At 46.5% G+C, this 15463-nt stretch overlaps 6 protein-coding genes across 6 annotated transcripts; 2 read left to right on the plus strand and 4 right to left on the minus strand.

The window, feature by feature from the left end:
* Positions 1 to 3177: 3177 nt before the first annotated feature.
* On the minus strand, positions 3178 to 5821 carry BU26DRAFT_468639 (phosphate permease). Its single transcript, XM_033825296.1, has 6 exons — positions 5283 to 5821; positions 5175 to 5234; positions 5057 to 5125; positions 4188 to 5008; positions 3802 to 4124; positions 3178 to 3745 (listed from the first exon to the last, which is right to left on the minus strand). The coding sequence occupies exons 1-6, from the start codon at positions 5337 to 5339 to the stop codon at positions 3285 to 3287; spliced, it is 1791 nt and encodes a 596-aa protein (XP_033676863.1). The 5' UTR covers positions 5340 to 5821; the 3' UTR covers positions 3178 to 3284.
* Positions 5822 to 5963: 142 nt separating this feature from the next.
* Positions 5964 to 7234, plus strand: BU26DRAFT_524987 (uncharacterized protein). The gene has a single exon (XM_033830397.1). It carries the CDS (start codon positions 5992 to 5994, stop codon positions 7126 to 7128), a length of 1137 nt encoding a protein of 378 aa, XP_033676864.1. The 5' UTR covers positions 5964 to 5991; the 3' UTR covers positions 7129 to 7234.
* Positions 7235 to 8726: 1492 nt separating this feature from the next.
* Positions 8727 to 9368, minus strand: BU26DRAFT_409238 (uncharacterized protein; the record flags this gene model as incomplete). The annotated part of the gene is made up of 1 exon (XM_033822907.1): positions 8727 to 9368. A coding segment is annotated over one exon (642 nt), but the record flags the coding sequence as incomplete, so codon positions are not given.
* A 2047-nt stretch (positions 9369 to 11415) lies between these two features.
* BU26DRAFT_171586 (uncharacterized protein) lies at positions 11416 to 12311 on the minus strand. The gene is made up of 2 exons (XM_033820276.1): positions 12100 to 12311; positions 11416 to 12048 (listed from the first exon to the last, which is right to left on the minus strand). The coding sequence occupies exons 1-2, from the start codon at positions 12224 to 12226 to the stop codon at positions 11648 to 11650; spliced, it is 528 nt and encodes a 175-aa protein (XP_033676866.1). The 5' UTR covers positions 12227 to 12311; the 3' UTR covers positions 11416 to 11647.
* A 724-nt stretch (positions 12312 to 13035) lies between these two features.
* BU26DRAFT_171673 (uncharacterized protein) lies at positions 13036 to 13928 on the minus strand. Its single transcript, XM_033820279.1, has 2 exons — positions 13644 to 13928; positions 13036 to 13597 (listed from the first exon to the last, which is right to left on the minus strand). Exons 1-2 carry the CDS (start codon positions 13791 to 13793, stop codon positions 13292 to 13294), a joined length of 456 nt encoding a protein of 151 aa, XP_033676867.1. The 5' UTR covers positions 13794 to 13928; the 3' UTR covers positions 13036 to 13291.
* A 593-nt stretch (positions 13929 to 14521) lies between these two features.
* Positions 14522 to 15442, plus strand: BU26DRAFT_171627 (putative 60S ribosomal protein L37). The gene is made up of 5 exons (XM_033820277.1): positions 14522 to 14524; positions 14598 to 14601; positions 14662 to 14724; positions 14830 to 14901; positions 14957 to 15442. The coding sequence occupies exons 2-5, from the start codon at positions 14598 to 14600 to the stop codon at positions 15094 to 15096; spliced, it is 279 nt and encodes a 92-aa protein (XP_033676868.1). The 5' UTR covers positions 14522 to 14524; the 3' UTR covers positions 15097 to 15442.
* Positions 15443 to 15463: the final 21 nt, after the last annotated feature.

Raw genomic sequence — 15463 nt, forward strand, 5'->3', positions numbered from 1 at the left:
AAATCTAGGTTAAATAGAATTAAGCTAGTACCTTTAAATTCTACTCTAATATTATTATTTATAATTAACACGTAAAAAGCTACGTAAAATGTAAGTAGAAACTTAGTTTTTATAACGTAGTTAATATAGCTACGTATTAGAATCTTAACTTAGTAGCTATATACTATCTTTAATAGTAAAAAGTAGCTAATATTAAGTAGCTATAGAAGATATAATAAATATACTAGTATATAAAGAGCTATAATTTTATTCTTTTTATAGTACTACTAGAATTTAATAGAGCTATAGCTTTTATAGCTATCTAAAATTAGTAGATAATATATATCTATAACGTAACTCTTAGTATATATGTTAAAGTAGTTTAACTATATAATACTAACTTTATTTATTATCTAGCTACTTTTAGAAATAGCTATAACCTAGTTATATAGTAGCTAGCTACTCTTATACTATACTAAGAGATAGTTCTTACTTATAATAATAAGAAATAGTAGAACTTATATATTATCTACTACTCTTACTATTATAATTACTAAAATCTACTTATAATTATCTAGTTAAAAGCTTTTTAGTTATAATTATCTCTTAGAGCTAGTAACTACTACCTAAGGTAATATTATTTCTATTATAAAGCTAGATTTATTAAAATTATATATATCTTTATTAGTAATACTATACTTTACCTTTATATTATCTACTAGATTAAACTACGCCTAAATAATTATAGAATCTTTTTACTTTACTCTCTAATAGTTATACTTATAATTAAGCTATATTTTAAGCTTAGAATAGCGCGTAATAAAGTTATTTAGCTAGTTCTTATCTATAACCTTTCTCTCTTACTCTATAAGTAGCTTATTAGCTATATCTTAAATAGTAGCAAGCTAAGAGGTAAATTCTTATACGTCTAGGTCTAGTATATACTTAACTATTACCTACTCTTTATTTATAGTAAGCTTTATTAAATTAGATATCTTTTTACGTTATAGAGTAACTCTATTATATTAACTATAAAGTCTCTTCTACTCTACGTTATAGAGAGCTATAGCGCGTTATAAGCTTAGCTCTAGGTTCTATTAAATAGTCTAGAGCGTAAGCTATATCTAGAATTTATCTAAAGTTAATTAGACGTTTATAGAGAGCTTTATAATAGAGATAGTAGTATTTAGTAAAAGCTTAGTATTTTTAGAGTATTTACTTATATAGACTATTTACTTATAAAGTATATTAGTCTTTAGTACTATCTCTAATCTAGACTCTTTCTAGAAACCTTCTACCTAAAAGCTAGGTAGTTTAGAAAAATAAGTAGTATTCTCTTCGTCTATTTAGAATAGTAAGTTTAAGAAATAGAACTAGAAGCTATCTAGATAACACGCTTCTAAGTAATAATCTTTCTAGCTATTAACTTTTTCTTAATTTAAGAGCGTTACGCTCTCTATAATAGTTTAACTTAACGCTATAGTCTAACTCGGCTCCGCCTAAGTTATATAACTCTACCTAGCGTCTTAGCGTAGAAGCTCTATATATATAAAGCCTCTCGAAGTATTCTTTTACTTCTTACCTTTAGATAGCTAAATTTAACCTAATCTACTCTACTAGCGTCTCTATTCTTATAGCTTGTAGAGATAGTACTACCTATAGCTAACTTACCTAGCTAGATATTCTAGAATACTTATAGTAGTAGAGACTATAAAGCTAGCTCTTATACTCTTTTCTTATACAAAATCTAATATAAAAAAAAAGAGCTACTAGAAAAGTTATAGTAAAGATAATTATAAAACTAATTAGTTAGAAAATAGAAACCTCTAATAGTAGATCTTATTACTCTACTATTAGATTACTATATAGATAGTAAACGCCTCTAGATTACTATTACTATTTAACTTTTAGAACCTAATAGTAATCTAGTAACTTTCTAAGTACTATATAATAGTAGTATAGAAATTAACCTTATTTAATTAAATACTACTAGAGAGCTATAGCTTACTAAAGCTAGTTAAAGAAAGCTATAAGTATAGTTTCTTAATAATAATTAGCTATAGCTAGTATTCTCTTATAACCTTATAGTTACTTATACTAATAGTTATAGTAACTTAAGAGTAATAGACTTATAGCTCTTCTAGATAGCTAAGTTTATAGATTATAACCTTATCTTAGATTATCTATAGCTAGTAGAAGCTAATCTAAAGATCTAGTTTAAGAATAGAACTTTTAAATAGTAGAATCTAAATACTATAGATAAACGCCTTAAGATTTATAACGCGAATACTCTTATTAAGAATCTTACTCTAGAGAAGAAAGTATACGTACTCTACTTCTAGAACTTTAGAGTAAGAAAACTTATTATTATAGAGCCTAAGCTACGTACTACACGAGAATAACTTATTCTATACTCTAAGATTACTATATAGAGAGAGCTAGGCTCTCTAGTTCTAATATAGTAATCTTCTTTCTTATTTTTCTTATCTAACTAAGTAACTTCTACTAAGCTCTCTCTTTTTCTCTATAGTAATCTAGCTATATAAACTTATTATTATATAAATTATAGTAGGCTTTAACTATATAGAGCTTATTAACTAATAATATAGTAGCTTTAAGTAGTTACTTAAAAGTAAAGTCTTTTTAATAGTATAGTATAGAAAGATAGAAAGATACTAAAACTATCTTAAAATTATTACTTCTAAATATATAGAAGACTTATAGTATATATAATCTTATAGTATATAACTTTATATAGCTAGATTATTTATATATAACTATAGTTAGAGAAGAAAACTCTAGAAAGACTTCTTATAAACTTCTATCTTTTATTACGCTATACCTAGAAGAGCTAGCGCTATAGAAGTTTTCTAGAACTCTTTATTATAATATAGATACTATATACTATAAGTTTTATATATTATTATAAAGATATAATACTATTTTCTAGAAGTAAACTAGATTTTTCTTAAAAGTTAGTTAAATACGTATAGCTTTTTAATTACGTAATCTATTCTAGTATAACTTTAATATAAGGTGTAATATACTAGAAAGAATATATATCTAAAGTTTTATAGAAAAATAGTAAGGTTTCGCTTAGTTATTTAAGAAAAACGGGTTGATTTTTTTCCTTGCCAAGAAATCGTGGGCTATTCGATGGTGTGGGGCTTTCGATGGTAGAATACGTTACTTAAATTTAGTTAGTCTAATATCTTTACTTAGCCTATTAGAGATATTCTACAGAAACTCGCTTAATATAAACACAGAAAAAGAATTTAATCGTGCCATTGCTTCGTCTGCTTCGTTCATCCTAACTTCCACCACTTCCCCTTCTCCACATCCCCTTCCCCATCCGCATCGCCTGCGCCTCTTCCTCTGCCCACCCCTCTCCCTATCCCACCTCTTGCTATGCCTCTTCCCCTCGCACCACCTCTATCACTCCCGGTGTAAAAGCCGCTGCGGAACTGTAACTCGTACACGTCTTCCTTCTCGCCACTCAACTCCTCCAGCCTCGCGCTCTTGCTCTCAGGTACCAGCAGGCTCACCAACATACCCAAGAACATGAAGAGAGCGAAGATCTGCATGACTCCGTGAATCCAGGGCGTTGGGTTGTCATGCGTCGCCCCGCGTTTGATCATAGGCGCGAAGAAGACCTGAGCGATTACGGCGCCGAGCTTGCCTAGGGCAGCGGAGATACCATGGCCCGTCGAGCGGACGCGCGTCGGGAAGATTTCAGCAGGCGTGATAAAAGTCGTTGCGTTCGGCCCTAATTAATCCGTCAGCTGTGGAAGAAGTGGAGACGAAAAGATGGGATGGGCATACCGAAATTGAAGAAAAACTGAGCAAGGACATAAAGAACGAGGAGATCAATCTGTGAGAGACCCCGCCAAGCAAACCCGAGGATGCAGAAAATGACGGTAAGGATGGCAAATCCACCGATTTGAATAGGCTTTCTTCCTATTTTGTCCACGGTAAAGACGGTCATCCAGTAGCCGGGTATGGCCCCGGCGCAAATGAGGACAAGCTGGCCGGTTGCTGTGTTCTTGAGAGCCTCATATAGATTCGCCTTCTTGTCAAAGCCCATAGTGGCGAGTAAAGAAGCAGACGACAAGCCCAACCCGTAGAACGCCAGGTCAAGAAAGAACCTAACGTGGCAAGACGATTAGCGTCTGTCACAGAACGGTACTTGTACCGCAGAGTTGGCTTACCATGAGAACGAGGTTCCGAAGAGCTTGATGAAGTTTGACTTCTGACGGTAGAAACGGACGATTTCCATGACCGTTGGACGGGGTGTCTTATATTTGGCCATGTCGCGGCGCACATGCGCTTGTTCGACCGGGTTCACGGTGTTGCCTTGCTTTCCATAGCGGTACCGGCGGGCATCCATTGAGGCTTTCTCGACATCGTACAGCACGTCGAACGTGTATCTTGGCGTCTCCGGAATGGTCAGACGGTAGTAAAGCGCAAACCAGCCCGGGATACCTCCAAATGAGATCAGTATCCTCCACATCCGATCTACCGAAGCCATGCAGTCGCCGCTGCATGCAGCCACCGAAGGGACGGTCACGAGGTGATCCTTGTAGATAGCGGTGACAATTAGTGCCACGAGTGATGCCGCCAGTTGCCCAAGACCTTGCATGGCAAAGACGGCCGCTACGATGCCACCTCGGTGTTTCGTGCTGGCAAACTCTGCAGTTATCACAGCACTGAGGGGATAGTCGCCTCCTACGCCAACACCCATGACGACGCGATAGAAAATGAGGACCCCCACGACGGATACGGCGTTCGACTCTCCACAGAGTGATTGAGCGAGGGTCGTAGAGATGATGATCATGAGTTCGACACCGTACATCTTCTTCCGTCCAAGAACGTCGGCGAGAAACCCAAAAACACATTGACCAAAAATGGCTCCTGCGGATGTAGCGACTTTGATGGCTGTGTCTGCGCTGTGTGGCATGACGCCCTTGTTGACTTCGTCTTGCCAGTATACAATGCCAAGCATGATGACGGCCAAGTTGATGGCGAACAGCTAAGCCGGGGTAAGCACCCTCCTTCAAGATCATCCGGAAAGACTGACACTGTAGGCATCTGTAAAGAAGCCGATACCGGTGACGACGGCTAGGCGGACATGATACCATCCGAAAGGCTGAAGGAGGATTAGAAGATCACGATACTCTGGCGAATTCTGAGCTTACCGCTTTATCCACCTCTGCAAGGGCCATCCGTCGCCGCTCATTGGGGTCGGCAATGTGCGTCTTTTCCTATTAACGATGATCTGAACGGTCGGCTACATGTATACATACATAGACGCTGTTGGCATCATGGTAGGCTGAATTTCCCACCTTCGGCGCGGAAGGCATCGGCGAAGAGCTTCCTCACACTCTTTCTGGTATGGAAACAGGCCTCTGTGGTCGGATCCGTCATACGAGTAAAGAAGGATCAAAAGGCTAAAGCGCGCCCGGTATCTGGGTAGAGGCCGGTATAATTAAAGCAAATGATGCGCGCGTAGGCTGCTGAGACTGGTGGTCGGGCATGGGTGGACGACGGATATATGGCCTGCAGTGTGGTCAGCCAAGGCTCGCCTTTCCTTTTGCTCCGCGTTTCTGCTCTCCAGACAGAAAAAGACGAGGACGACACGCGAAGTGGAGTGCCATGCAGACGGATAGCAATTGGACAGGCGGCTGCCAGGGCGCTTGATAAGTTGCTTGGGGTCGGGCTTAGCGCGCCCGAAGTGCGGGAGCACGACCACGAGGGGGTGCACGGGCTGCGTCTGCGTCTCTGATTGGTCCTAATGTGCACAACGTCTTTGCTCCCGCGTCGCGGACGAGACATTCAAAAATGCCGTGATTGTGGACTGAGCGCACTCGAGGAAATTCTCTACCGCAAACATAACCAAAATCGCCAAGCCTCTATCGGCGCACCGACCCGCTCCCGGACACCTTTTCGCGTTCTGTACCGTAATCTTTCTGACATAACCAACGCCATGTCCCACCACCCCTGGAAATCTTCACGATGCTACAGCTTCCCTTCTCGTTTTTCTCCGCTTCCAGACTGTCATCTACGGAAGAACGTTCGACACGCTACATGGTTCACCTTGTCAACTATCTCGCCCGTCGATCACAACCAAGTATAAGTCTTCAAGCAAAGATTATCGATCTTAGGTCTAACTCTCTGGGCAAGCATTTAGACAATGATGTAGGCAAGCACGGTTGCAAGGGTTGGAAGCGGTCACGGTGCCTCCTCTGCGGCGATGGTACAAGCGCAAGCTTCCGGGGTCGGGGCGAGCTCACGAGGCATTGTCGGAAAATCCACGTTACATACGGTACATTCGATCGGCCTTTCCCATGTCCAGAGTGCGTTCTTGAGGGGCTAGAGGAGACGACAATTGAAGGAGGCGTATCCGCATGGAGCCATCACGTCGAGGAAGTCCACGGAACGTATCACACGCCTTATCTACCTTCCGATCAGTCATCACCAGAGAGCTCCTCACGGTGTCTGTTCTGTGACAAGACTTTCACCCGACGGGGCCTTCAACGACACATCAAGCCAACCCACATTCGGAAGGAGGCCGTCTTTCAGAAGCCCTTCTCATGCCCCGAATGTCATCGCCAGGGAAAGAATGAGATTACGATCGATGGCGAGGAAGAGTGGGATCGCCATGTGGAACTGTGTCATGGCCAGCCTGCGGAGGAAACTTGTGGAATTCTCCACGGCAGGAAGAGAAGGAAGGATGAGGACGATGTGGATGATGTCTTGGAGACTGAATTTGCAGCCGTCACTGTCGATGGTGCTGCTGCTGGTGAATGGATCCCTAGTGATGAGGAATGGATAACTGATGATGAGGAGTGGTCAGACGATGCGATATCGGATATCGCGATCACCACGCCAGACTTTTCTATCGACTCGACATCTTCTGGCTCGCAAAGTCCAAAGACTCCTGGCACCGCAAGTTTGACTTCTATTAAGTCTTCTGACATCTTTGACGATATCTACAGCTTAGATTCTCGCATTTTAGCAGACGAATCAGACAAGGGGTGGAAACGGATAAAGGTGCATGAGAAGCCGCCCACTTTCGATGTCGGAGAAATCTTTGAGGTTCCCCTTCAAGTCCACTTAGCTCAAGGGTTGGCAGTTGGTGTGGTAGTGTAATGATGCCAAATATCAGTAATCTGGATCAGCATGTAATATATGGGGCGGATATGGTAACCGAAAAGCTTACTATGCAGAAAGAAGGGGTTCAGAAATGGAACTTGAGTACTTTCAGATTCGCTCTATAACCTCCTCAAATTCAAGGTTCGTTGCGCTTATCCACGCCCCTGATGGCAGGCCTTACACATGAAAAAGTAATACCCGCGAAGTGTCCCCCCTCGGAAGCCACCCCTGCAGTACTAAGTCCAAAAAAGGCATCAGGCATTCCTAAGAAGAAGAAGAGCAAAGAGCAGCACAAAAGCGAGAACATCAGACGGCGAGTCGAAACAATACTCTGCAAATGCCATAGACGTGCAAGGTTTGACGCAGAAGTTTACTTTCACGTACGTCGTCGAGGTAAAAGCAACATATTTACCACGAACTAGGGTGTTGCGCCTCCATCCATTGAAGATTATGTATATTGCAAATCACGCACGATTGCGAGACCGCGCTGACACAGAACAGGCAAGATACTATCCGCTTCCAGTCGTAAAGAGGCCGCAAGATTATCAGAAGGAGACTGAGCCTAGCACTAAATGAGGCATGGGATCACACGTGGATGGGAAGATGGGATGATCACGAAGCCAGAGAGTGTAAATTCGACCTATATACAGCTATCCAGCGAGTATCAGTCTGTGTATACATTGTGAGCCCTATGTACTTATCCAGTATCGACGTGGCGATCCTCGCCTTCGACAACGGGATCGAAGTACTGACCCTTGTCAACCATAAAGCTCTACTCATCGCTGTCGTAAGAAAGAAGAGGCTTCGTCTCATTTCCGCCTTCTTCTTCCTTATTCTTCTTCTCCTCGCCAACAGGGCTAAATTATTCGGCTAGGGTATTTGGGTAGGGTAGGACTGCAGGCTGCAGCGCTAGAAATGATCATCTGGTCATCTTATCCCTCCATAAGAAGCACCCGTGTCAATCCTTCCAAAGGGATCACGACATAATCCAACAAAGCGTGTGATTAACGACTTTGCGACAACGGAAGCTATATATTCGAAGGCTTTGCGATGCTGGAAGCTACATGGAGAATAATCAGTTCACGTAGAGAGTGCTGTGGTTCCGTGGGGATCTGATAGCGAGGGTTCTGTGCTCTTGGAAGAATGCTACGATGTTAGATGCCCCTTCATTCCGTCATCTAACGAGATAATATACAACAATATGGAGTCATTTAGAGCGCGAAGTCATTGATGAAGGGCTCGTTGCGGAGCGCTCGCATCCAAAGCATACCACAGTCATTACCCCGACGACCACGTAGCCATGTAGATAGTATGGCTGCTGCAGAATGGTTTATTGAGACAATCAAAGCATATTACGGATGAATACTGCTGTAGCAGACGCTTGCCAGCCCGGAGGAAGATGGTGTGGAGGCTGTAGAAGGGTCTATTTGGGGCACTTTTCTACATATCATGGGAGAACACGGCAGCGGTCGCAAGGGCATGTGCTTGATCTCGACGACGAAGAAGAGTACCGCCCAGCAAATACGTTAACTAAGCTCGGCAATCAGCCCACGAACCAACTGTTCGTCGTCATAAAGCGAGAACCACCCCTTTCTCGTGGCGCTCCACCGCTGGAACGCTGGAGGTAAGGGGCAAGCATACTCCCAATCAATGACGGCGACAGGCCACAATGTTTTCTGGTCTAACATGATATTGTGCGGTCCTAAATCGCCGTGAACCATAACAGAATTATCGCTGGTAGACGTCTTAGGTACCCAGGTTGGCCTCTTGTCGTACCGAAGCACCCAGAGCGGTGGAACCATGAATCCTTTTATTGCGGTCGAGTTGAATCTCAGAGTGCTGAGCCAGAGCAGAACTGTCCCCGTGATGAACTGGTCGGTATTTGTTTGGGCTATGTCGATACAAGCGGTGCAGGAGCCTTCATAGACTCCATGATCTGGCTGCATCCAGCATCTGTCGTCGACCATATCGGCGCGAACAGCGTTTTGAACAAGCTCAGTCACCAGATACCATCGTCCATTGCTGTCTCTGCCGACACCTTTCACCCTAGGTACTGGAATCTTTGTATTATTGGCGATAATCCCTAGGACCGTAGCCTCGTTTTGGAAACGCTCCGGCAGCCATGGAATCACGACGGGTTCTCCGGTCCGTTTGTTGATGGGTCGCTCGTCGAGAGGACGCTCGCGTTTGATGAAGGTGGTATCGGTGAAACTGTAGCATCTTTCGTCTGAGTTGACCAAAAAGCGCTCATCCGGCGATATAGAGGCCATAGTATACACTAATAGCAGAAGATGTGGAGATGATGGAGGAAGTGGAGGCAGCGGTGTGCGGGTTTCTGAGCAAGATCATCTAGACGATGCAAGATCTCAAGAGCGCAGGCTCCAGAGACGGCGGCTTGATTCTGTGCCTCGTAGATAGTCCTGCCGGTTGCATATGCTTTGCCCTCGCGGGGGACCTGTTGTGGGGTTTTACGACTGCTTCCGACCCTTGCCGAAATATCGCCGAGATAAGGCTGTCAGCCTGTGTACCATCAACGCCACCCATGGGTGCACCACTCTTCGATTCCAACCCAGCGTTCTAGCTGTATAACATAGCTATAACCTCTTTCAACCCCGTCTCCTACACCCTAGTCTCTACGGTCGACGTCGAACGGGGACTGAGTCGCTGCTCTCCCGTGTGCTATTAACATCAGACAAGGATCTCTTCGATCGCGACGTAGTATTCTAGCCGCACAACATACCCATGCTCAGCATGCAGCTCACCGCTGCGTGCATGCCGGCCACGATGCGATGCCGCCTAGATTCCGCCATCCTCCAACACCCATCAAGCAACGTCCTCTGCGTTTGGCGAGCGTTCGCAAACCCTCTGACAAGCCAGTCCCCCGAGCGAGCTCCCCGCTCGCCCTCTGCCCTGACAGGATACGCTTTCCGCCGCCGCGAACTAGAACTACCGTGCGACACAGCCACCATTCCAGCTCCGCGAGGCTGAGAACTTGGCGATAATAAGAGACAAGGAGGCACGGATACAGCGTTGAAGGCAAAGCTGCAGACGCTCGACGCAATGGTCGAGCGGCTGTCAAATGTCGGACAGCAATGTCGGCGAAGGCTCAAGGATGCGGATACGTCGTCGGGGAGTGATAATGTGATGGGAGGGCTCGAGGACACGTTTGAACTGTCGGAAGGAGCTTGAGACTGAGGCGAAGAGGAAGTGTCTTAGCGGCGACAAAGGTGCTGCTTGCGTTAGATGCCTGCACCGATGTCGCATCAGTCGTACCTGAACCCACCGTCATTACAATCAACTCTGATACACTCATCAAAAAAACCGTCGAACGATGCGCCCTTCCTTTGTCTCGAAACACGCCTAAACCACATTTCCTTTTATTATATCTAGGTCTTATTATACGTTTACGTAAAATCGACTTTATCTTTCCAATCCGAAGTATAGTTAGATCGAAAGCCATCTAACCTGTTGCCAATTAGATGGGATCTGATGATCTCCGACCGAGACAGGTTCACCATCACCGGCAGACTCGTAGTTCGCGGTTTGCAAGCGTCCGTAGATCCCAGTATGTCGGCGGCAGTATGGACCTCCTGAAGTGAAAGATGATGCGAAGGAAGGTGAGCAGAGGCGCGACAACGCGCTGTGCAGGAGGCTGGTCCGGAAGAACGTTGGCACTACCTCCTGGCAACAGATCTTCTAAGAAAAAGCTGCGTTCATCATTAGCCGACTTTCATCCTTTGATTTGCTCCGCTTCCTGTACCACCGCCGCGGCAGCGTCCATCCAGCTCATGGTGGAGAATATTGGAATTGGGCACTCAGAAATTGTCGGCCAGATTGAAGGAGCTAGTTTAGCTACGATTCACTTAACCTCGAAGCATATGAGTTCGTTAGCTGAGACAAGTAATTACATTCATTTTGCCAATTTTCCCTCAAGCCATTCCACTAGGAGAGCCTGGTCTCTCACAATACGCCTCAGTCTCCAGGAATGTCTCCAGCCCATCTCACTGAAGACTAACGGAGAGGATATCTTAATATCCTTCAGGTGCAGATGACCCTCAATAGCTTGGCGAACAAGACCAAAGATGCTGGGGTCCTCTATTAAATCGAATCTGATTTCCAACTCAATGAACCTTAGCTCCCTCTGAAAACGCAAGAATTCTGCTAGCTTCCTCGCCTCGTCCTCACCGTCCTCACGCTTGTGCATACCAATATGATATTTCGCGCGTCGTATTGAAGCTGCATTGTGATTGTTCTCGTTGATTCGGTGGGCGCGAAATGCATTCTCTCCGTACAATACGTAGTGTGCCTCTTGGTATATAAGACGGCATGTACCTAAGATGGAAGGATGAAGGTTGTTCGGACAGGGGATATGGTATCCGTCTTGTGGAGGTGGTATCATGCGCACGTGTCGCTCTGAACGAAGAAGGATGCGATAGATCAGACACCGGATTTCTGGTGGGAGTCGCAAGAATGGACAGCGCAGGAGCGAAGCACTTGTGGAAATTGCTACAGAGCGTCAGCACATTGCCATTCTACTAGGGGCTCCAAACATGAAAAGCGTACACTGCATTTCATTCGGCACGTCTACGTATTTGCGGTGTTGGGTCGAGTTCGCGAAGCTGCTTGTGTTGTGCGACCACGGCGTGCGTGGGGAGGATGATAGAGTACCGGGTGGAGATGCCGATGCGGTCATGGCGTCGTAGACAGCGTCCCAGATGACTTCGTCGGGCTGTTTGTTGAGGACTGCATCGAGGAGGGGTTTGACCCGTGCAGTGTCAATGATGTCAGAGATCATTGCTATATTCAGTCTTGCGAGATCGTGTAACAAATTCTCGCTCCCTTTCTTGGATGGAAGACATCGAGAAGCAGGAAGAATTTGCAAGGCAACTATCAGATCGAAAAGGGTGGCTTTCAGTTCTTTTGGCAGAATTAGCCGTGATTTCGCGTACGGGGCTGGAAGAATGTTACCTTCATTATCCACTTCTTGGTTATCGTCGTCTAGCGGGTTCAAAGCGTGCGTATTGCGAAAGCCATCTAACCTTTTACCTATTGGGTTAGATTTGATGATTTCCGTCGGCCGAGATGCAACCACCATCGTTGGTACACGGGTAGATAGCGTTCGCGACTATGCGTACGACCGGAGATGTCCGCAAGAGTAGAAGTAACCGAAAAGAAGGGTGATGTGATGCCTTGAGGAACGAAAGCCTCTTATTAGAGGACGGGCAAAAGTCGGGCCGCGCCGCCTCCCAGCAAATTCGCGGGGACCCACATGGTTCCCTCGGTTCCGCCTAACCCATCAACACCGCGATGATGTAGGCTTCCAGCATATAATCCTCAACAGGCCAATTATCTCAACAGGACCGGGTTTTAATGAGTTCAACACTTGGAGCGGTCGCGTTGTTCTGCTGCCTGTTGGGCATGGGTATTTTTCCGCGATCTCTGGTCTTCTGGGGACCTATAGTAACTCATCACGTGCATGCTTCTAATGTGCTTAATCATCTAGCGCACGGTCTTGGCGAAATGCCCACCCACACGGAAGCTATCAATTTTTGGAAAAACCCAAGACAACAGCATCAAAGCACACCTGTCGGTGGCTGCACTGGTCTCTGCAGGCCATCGCGCGTCCCTCCGTGTCGATTTGGTACCTGAGAGCCACCGTTGTGGTCACGGCAGGGATGGACAACCACGCTCTGCGAGCTACAAAATATGACACGTCCATCGGAGGCAGCGGCAGCCATTTAGTCGCGACATAACAACGATGTTGCAATCCATCTGATGCTTGCCTTTGGCTGCGATTAGGCTCTCGAGGCATTGATCCTCTAAATTGGGAACCCCTCGTTACGACACTGCTTGGCTGAGAACCCGAGACCCACCCAACAGTCAGCTAAGCGTTCAGCAGATTACCCCAGCCACAACAATGCAGACAATGTCTAGCAATCGTCCGTATCCTCTTGATTTATCCTCGGATGGCGAACAACCTTCTCGGTATCTCATTCTTCCTGGAAGAACGGCGATTCGCTGCTAGCGATGGCTCTCTGCGCTACGATCTATACAAATACCGCGCTGCACCACTTCCCTTTCCAGCGGTATCGAGAAAGCACATGTGGGATATGCTCTTTGAATATTTTGTTGGAACCAGACGAGTCAGAAAACCGGAACGTCACGCATGCATGTACTTTCTGCGCTGTGATCCCCGGCATATGTGAACGGGGCTTTTCGGAAGCTCTACACCTTCTTGCACTTCTTGCTTGGTGGACCCCAAACAAAGCAGGGGTTTGCCGCCATTTCGAGCGTCGGGTGCCGCCAAGGCTGTAAGGAGATTCTTGGCGCCTTTCCTCGTAAGGTCTTGCAATTGGAGTGCATTGACTACAGCGTCATTACTAAGGCCGATCGAGATATCTGGACGAGGCGTCTTTACATCCCATTGAGGGGTTGGCGGCGGTCCCATTCGTTCAGGTCCGCGATCCTGTTTATGTGATTAGCGACAAACAGAGCAAAGTCGAAGAACGTACCTTGTCTTCCGGGTTTATATCACCAGTGGCGGCAGCCCCTGAGGTATCTGGGGATGTGTAAGCCCCCTCTCCATGTTGTCGCTTGCATGGCCGGTCGAGGGAGTCTTCGGCCTCATCCTGTGGCGAAATCAGGATACCAAGGTTCAACATCGGAGCGGGGATGCGCGGCTTGAGGCTTGGTTCCCAATCTAGCGGTTAAGTGAGCATGAAATGGAGGGCTTTTGAGGAAGGCCGAGGGAAGATGGGGTATCCAGTGATATGCCTCGCAATCTTGCACTCGTTCGACGAGGATTTTCGGACATCTGCACGTGCTGGGAAGACTTCCGCCCGGTATGTCTGGTGTGGGGAAAGGGTGAGATGAGGGTGCCGTTTGCGCGCGAATCTTTAGGCTTTGTCGAGGGCTCGGTTTTGCGCCTAGGAGTCATGTTGGCTGAAAGCAGAAGGACCAGAAGGGAAGATTGATCCGGCAAGAGGATGGGAACTTGGGTGGTTTTAACGTGACGGAGACATACATGAGAAAGCGGGAGGGCGGGCCAAAGCTCAGATGACTAAGCAGATCTCGCCTATGCCATCGCCGATAGAACAGATGCGTCGAACTCAGCTCTAAGAATTGCCGAGCTATTGCCACCTCATCCGCAAGAGATCCAAGAGTTTTCATGTATGAGAATGAGAATACCAAGAAGAGCGGACATCGTATAGTGATGGAGAACGACATGCCAATTTGGTGAGCGAGGCTGACGCTTGAAGTCCACGGGTTGACATACGCGCTAAGCCCCCAGTGGACTAGCGCCCACTTTCTAAGCGAAGCGAATTCTACGCACAACACCTCAGGTCAAGGAACCATCGCGACATCAACGTCCCAATAACCACAGCGCCACCAAGTATGCTCCCCCCAGTTTCTGAAAAGCCTCTTCCAGCTTGCTAACGCCGATTGCTCACAGTTCCTAATCCAAGATGAGTACGCCGCGCCCGCCGAGCCCACCATGAAGCCGAATCGTCGAAACTGACCGCGACACAGCGAAGGGAACTTCCAGCTTCGGCAAGCGCCACAACAAGACGCACACGCTCTGCAGACGTTGCGGTATGTCTCTACATCCTCTCGACTGGAATTGGGCATGGAAACGGCGGAGATAGAGGCGTGGACAAACTCTCGGAAGAACACAGGACTGACAGGACGTTTGCCCAGGCCGCCGCTCTCTCCACATCCAGAAGCACACCTGCTCCTCATGCGGATATCCCGCGGCTAAGACCCGCAAGTGTACGTCTCCCCGCAATCCTTGAAGACAATCCGGTCAGGAAATAACACGAAACAGTCAACTGGGGCGAGAAGGCCAAGCGAAGGAAGACCACGGGCACCGGCCGCATGCGATACCTCAAGACCGTCTCCCGCCGCTTCTCCAACGGCTTCCGAACGGGCGCTCCCGCCAGCACAAAGGGTCCCCAGACCTCGTAGACGATGGACGGTTGACGGGAACAGGGGATAGCGCGGGCGTGAAGGTCGAAGGGAACAGGAGCATGAGCGACAGACGGGTTTTCTCACACTGGCAATGGTATTGCTCGGGGCGTTATTCAGCATCCCCTCTCCCAATGGCTCTTTCCATCCCTTGACAGACGGTGAGGGTGGGAGATACCTTCTGGGCCTTGTGGCATAAATATGGAAAATTTCATCATGGTCTGTCACGAATGAAGACATGAATTCAAATGCTGTCGTGCGGAATTGGTGTTTGTTGATCGACCTGCGTTTACCTGGGCTGTTCGACGCTACACGGGCCGAGCCATTGTGTCCCCAAAAGGATACCGGCTATCAGAGGCCGCACCTA

This window comes from Trematosphaeria pertusa, assembly GCF_010094035.1.
Source record: "Trematosphaeria pertusa strain CBS 122368 unplaced genomic scaffold BU26scaffold_22, whole genome shotgun sequence".
Lineage (NCBI taxonomy): Eukaryota > Fungi > Ascomycota > Dothideomycetes > Pleosporales > Trematosphaeriaceae > Trematosphaeria > Trematosphaeria pertusa.